The sequence below is a fragment of the Oncorhynchus clarkii genome, chromosome 21 (assembly GCF_045791955.1).
Source record: "Oncorhynchus clarkii lewisi isolate Uvic-CL-2024 chromosome 21, UVic_Ocla_1.0, whole genome shotgun sequence".
In the NCBI taxonomy this organism is placed as follows: Eukaryota; Metazoa; Chordata; class Actinopteri; order Salmoniformes; family Salmonidae; genus Oncorhynchus; species Oncorhynchus clarkii.
In genome coordinates, this window is record NC_092167.1 from 3,924,858 (window position 1) to 3,930,671 (window position 5,814).

General features: G+C 44.0%; 1 protein-coding gene across 1 annotated transcript in view; it reads left to right on the forward strand.

Moving 5' to 3' along the window:
* Positions 1–214: 214 nt before the first annotated feature.
* LOC139379564 (proline-rich protein 5-like) overlaps positions 215–5,814 on the forward strand; it is a 36,332-nt gene continuing 30,732 nt past the window's right edge. Inside the window, exon 1 of the mRNA XM_071122380.1 lies at positions 215–429. Coding sequence (XP_070978481.1) covers positions 413–429 — 17 coding nt within the window. The 5' untranslated portion in view covers positions 215–412. The remainder of the gene's footprint in view (positions 430–5,814) is intronic.

Genomic DNA, 5,814 nt, shown 5'->3' on the forward strand with positions numbered 1-5,814 from the left:
GTGTACTTTTAGAATCAACCTTTCTACACTGTATGGTATTGTATATACTAGTATTGGTTGAATGACGATGTGTTTGGACACATGCCATTCTCTGGGCCTTAATGTTAGTTCCATGACCCTAAACAAACATTCTCTCACCACAGCATCAGGCATTTATGACTCTGGCTCCTCAACAAGCTACACATTAAACCAGAGAGGGAGAGAGAGAGAGAGAACTTTCTCATGCTCTATGTTCCCCAGCTACCTTACTGTTATTCTTTTTATGGCCCCAGCATTGTAAAGGCAGATATTCCTGACCTTGGGAGTTGGACTTTGCCATGTGACATTCTCAAAACACTTGGTACTATAGAAGTCAAACAGAACAGCAGGTTGCTGATCATCATCGTCAATACCTCAAATATCTTCCAGAAGGATGACGGACAATCAAAGGTTGGTTGATTCTCTCATATGGTTTCTTCTTCTAAGAGGTTTGTTTTGGGGAGATCTTCCAATGACTCTTCATGCAGTCTCTTCACAAACTTCAAGCAACAGAGGGACTGAAATGTCTGTCAAATATCTAGGTTCTGTGAAGATCCTCAGTGGTGTAAAATATCTAGGCTCTGTGAAGATCCTCAGTGGTGTGAAATATCTAGGTTATGTGAAGATCCTCAGTGGTGTAAAATATCTAGGCTCTGTGAAGATCCTCAGTGGTGTAAAAATATCTAGGTTCTGTGAAGATCCTCAGTGGTGTAAAATATCTAGGCTCTGTGAAGATCCTCAGTGGTGTAAAAATATCTAGGTTCTGTGAAGATCCTCAGTGGTGCTCTGACAAATCCATTGATGTTGGATTAGGTGGGGATTGGATAGTGGATCTGAAAACGTGCTGATCACCAGCATTTTGTCCAGAGAGTGCACACTGCTTTCTCTTTAATGAGCACTTAGTATAATGTACAGGATTGTCTTTATAGCTTTATGGGGATCATTAGACTGAATGCTTTGGTTTTAAATGAATTAAACATTATACATTGTTGTTCGGAGGCGCCACAGACTGCAGATTTAAAACCGGTTGTCTACTAACTCATCTTGGCACTGGCACAGCTCCAGAACTCATAGCGTGGGACAGTCTCTCATTTAGCAGTTTCTCCGTGCACTCTCAGCACAGACAGACCGGTGGAAATACTACGGTGCGCGCACAAACACACACACTCTAGTCTACACACATTCCACACACACTTGCAGATGCTTGTGTTACGCGGACTCGACTAGATACAGTAGCAGCTGGCGCTGCGAACTCAAGTCAACAAGAGGCAACATCCACGAGTCGTGACATCCTCGGAGTCGGCTCCGTTTACACATCCGTACTCCACTGGCATACTCAGACAGACAAGGACCCTTTCGGGACAGCTTCAGTGTTACTGTCTACCTTTGCCAACTTTCTATAAACCAAGAAGGATTGAAACAAAGATTTTGATAAAATTTTTCAGTGCGTGTTGGAGCGCCTATATATTATCTTTGTGGCATGTTGTAGCGCACCGCCAGAGGAAGACAGCGACCATACACGTGGGTACCTTTTATAAACGTCTGCTGTGTAGTTTATTGACTTGATTTGCCTAATGTTAGTAGTGGTGGTTGTCAACTCCGTCTGTAGCCATGATATAAAGTTGTCGAATGATACCGTGCCTTGTTATAAATAGATAGAATATATACCGAAATAGCGATGCAACACCAGAGCAGTAGCATGGGCTGTCCCGGCTGTCTCCGGGATTGGTTTTAGGTGTGCGTCTGCAGCGTTCCGGAGAGATGTGAGACGTTGGCGGTTTCAGAGACGCGGGCACCCGTATGTCCTTTGACCTTGTCCTTTGTATATTTTAGGGGACATATTGATATACTGTCAAAATGTCAACAAAAAACAACAATCTAAACGTGTTGGATGACAGAGACTAATGGAGTAGGGAGACAGTTGAGAGCTCTGGGACTGGCAGGGACACCTCAGGGCTTCATACCCTCTTCTATCCCTCTTCTGCATGTATGGTGAAGGTCAGGTTTGGTAAGTTAACGGTACAAGGGTGATGGAGTTCTCATTTTTTATACTTCGACTTGATTTGATTAAAACAAACTTTAATGGATAAAAACATGTAAAGAAGTAAAAAAATATCAAATAAAATAGAGGGATTGATAGAGGATATTAACCTGGTTCAAGGGGAAGGGTTGGGTAGAGGATATTAACCTGGTTCAAGGGGAAGGGTTGGGTAGAGGATATTAACCTGGTTCAAGGGGAAGGGTTGGGTAGAGGATATTAACCTGGTTCAAGGGGAAGGGTTGGGTAGAGGATATTTACCTGGTTCAAGGGGAAGGGTTGGGTAGAGGATATTAACCTGGTTTAGGTTTAAAGGGAAGGGTTGGGTAGAGGATATTAACCTGGTTTAGGTTTAAAGGGAAGGGTTGGGTAGAGGATATTAACCTGGTTCAAGGGGAAGGGTTGGGTAGAGGATATTAACCTGGTTCAAGGGGAAGGGTTGGGTAGAGGATATTAACCTGGTTCAAGGGGAAGGGTTGGGTAGAGGATATTAACCTGGTTTAGGTTTAAAGGGAAGGGTTGGATAGAGGATATTAACCTGGTTCAAGGGGAAGGGTTGGGTAGAGGATATTAACCTGGTTTAGGTTTAAAGGGAAGGGTAGAGGATATTAACCTGGTTTAAAGGGAAGGGTTGGGTAGAGGATATTAACCTGGTTTAGGTTTAAAGGGAAGGGTTGGGTAGAGGATATTAACCTGGTTTAGGTTTAAAGGGAAGGGTTGGGTAGAGGATATTAACCTGGTTTAAAGGGAAGGGTTGGGTAGAGGATATTAACCTGGTTTAGGTTTAAAGGGAAGGGTTGGGTAGAGGATATTAACCTGGTTTAGGTTTAAAGGGAAGGGTTGGGTAGAGGATATTAACCTGGTTTAAAGGGAAGGGTTGGGTAGAGGATATTAACCTGGTTTAAAGGGAAGGGTTGGATAGAGGATATTAACCTGGTTTAAAGGGAAGGGTTGGGTAGAGGATATTAACCTGGTTTAGGTTTAAAGGGAAGGGTTGGGTAGAGGATATTAACCTGGTTTAAAGGGAAGGGTTGGGTAGAGGATATTAACCTGGTTCAAGGGGAAGGGTTGGGTAGAGGATATTAACCTGGTTCAAGGGGAAGGGTTGGGTAGAGGATATTAACCTGGTTTAGGTTTAAAGGGAAGGGTTGGGTAGAGGATATTAACCTGGTTTAGGTTTAAAGGGAAGGGTTGGGTAGAGGATATTAACCTGGTTCAAGGGGAAGGGTTGGGTAGAGGATATTAACCTGGTTCAAGGGGAAGGGTTGGGTAGAGGATATTAACCTGGTTCAAGGGGAAGGGTTGGGTAGAGGATATTAACCTGGTTTAGGTTTAAAGGGAAGGGTTGGATAGAGGATATTAACCTGGTTCAAGGGGAAGGGTTGGGTAGAGGATATTAACCTGGTTTAGGTTTAAAGGGAAGGGTTGGGTAGAGGATATTAACCTGGTTTAAAGGGAAGGGTTGGGTAGAGGATATTAACCTGGTTTAGGTTTAAAGGGAAGGGTTGGGTAGAGGATATTAACCTGGTTTAGGTTTAAAGGGAAGGGTTGGGTAGAGGATATTAACCTGGTTTAAAGGGAAGGGTTGGGTAGAGGATATTAACCTGGTTTAAAGGGAAGGGTTGGATAGAGGATATTAACCTGGTTTAAAGGGAAGGGTTGGGTAGAGGATATTAACCTGGTTTAGGTTTAAAGGGAAGGGTTGTGTAGAAGATACCAACTGCCAACCCGGTTAATGGTAAGGGTCCTTGGGAAAGAGGTAAATAACTTGATTAAAATGAGAAAGTCGGGGATGGAAACGTATTCTTCAGGATACTGGAAGGGGAGTGGTGGTTTGTGATTTTTGTTGATTTTGTTTGGGAGACAGTCAAGATGGACAGTACCTTTTTATATGGGGGACACAGAGAATTAAACTTAGTGAATGTGTATGCTGTAGGTTATGTGAGCACGAGCACCTGTATAGGTCAAGTAGAGTAGATCATTGGAGGGACTTGTTGGCATAATATGACTGTTAGGCCTGTATCCCCACTGCCCGTAAAACAGCATCCCAGTAAGCGTTTTCAAATGCACCTGATTTCAACGTCCAGAAAATGGGTTATTTTCAATGTCCGGAAGATCCATATTTTCATCACCTAAAATGTACCTGATGTCAATGTCTGAAAAATAGTTGTGAAATATGTATTTTCAATGGCCATTTTTCTTAGTGGGATATGGTTGTCCTCTTTAATGTGAGTTTGATAAGTTTATAGAAGTTCGCGTCCTTCCTCTTGATCTGATTTATGTTGATTTATGCGTTACCTGTCCACCCATGCAGTGGCAGACTGTAACCAGCAGGTGGAGACAAAGTTCAGGAACTCTGATGGAATTAGAATTGTCACCTTTTTTTCCCTACTTTTTCAAACTGTTTCACCTGCAGGCTGCATGCTCGGTTGGAAATAACACAGTTCAATATTTAGAAATACTGCACACTCCTTTTCAACTGGTCTCTTCTGCCTGAAATTACCAGTACAAGTATACAGCACTAACACTAGCTCATTATTATTATTATGTTGGGTAGTAATGGTCAGGACTGAGTGTTGGGTGCTGTGGGTAGTAATGGTCAGGACTGAGTGTTGGGTGCTGTGGGTAGTAATGGTCAGAACTGAGTGTTGGGTGCTGCGGGTAGTAATGGTCAGGACTGAGTGTTGGGTGCTGTGGGTAGTAATGGTCAGGACTGAGTGTTGGGTGCTGTGGGTAGTAATGGTCAGGACTGAGTGTTGGGTGCTGTGGGTAGTAATAGTCAGGACTGAGTGTTGCCCTGGTGCCAGTCAGTGTGACTGGGATGAGTGAGTTAGTGTTGGGTGTCCTCCTGCATTATCTTGGATCAGGGTTAGTTTTCACTTGGGGAACTTCCTGCTATCTGTTTACACAGTGGTGATGGCAGGGAGCCCACTCATGTTACTACTAGAGACCAGATGGAGAGAAGGGGGAGGTAGAGAGCGAGATGAGAGAGGGGAAGACTAGAGTGAGAGAGAGAACAATAGAGAAAGGAAGTCAAGAGGCAGAGAATCCTAGAGCAGAGCCAGAGATGAGAGGGAGCAGCCGCAGCCCAGATGACATCTCCATACCAGGGTTTGTTCCTGGTACCAGAGAGGTTGGATGGAAACCTGTGGAATTGCAGCCTAGAGCAGCAGACTTTAAGCAGGGGATTGGCTGTAAAGCTGCTGTGTGCCTTTCGGCTGTTCTGTCAGCTGTGACTGTGTGATGTGGTGTCCAGGACTAGAGCCTGGGACCGCGGCCAAGTCTGACTTCTGACTGGCCATTGGCCCAGAGTGGCAGGTGGAACAGGGGCTGTAGCCAGTAGCCAGACAGGTGACAGGAGAGAGAGGCCAGGAACATCAGAACACTTCCTGGAGCAGAGTTGAGTCATTCGAGTAACTTGGCCAATGCAATCATATTTAATTAAGTTCTACATAAATGATTTACTATACATTGCCTATATTTTTTAGCAAGAACATTGTGAACAAATGAACAGCAAATGTAGTTAGCCCCCTCCCTATAGTTACAGTAGAGATACAATCTTCTGTTTTAGATTCTGTTGAAACATTCTCTGACTTATTCTGATGGTCCAGTTCATTGGGTGTGATTACTGTCTGAAACATGAAGGGTTGAGAATATAGAAACATCAAGCACGTGTGATGTTTTGAGGTTTCAGTTGGGCACCTCCTCGGCTACCTCGGCTACACTCGTTCATGAGGACCCGTCGTCTGTTTTATGCG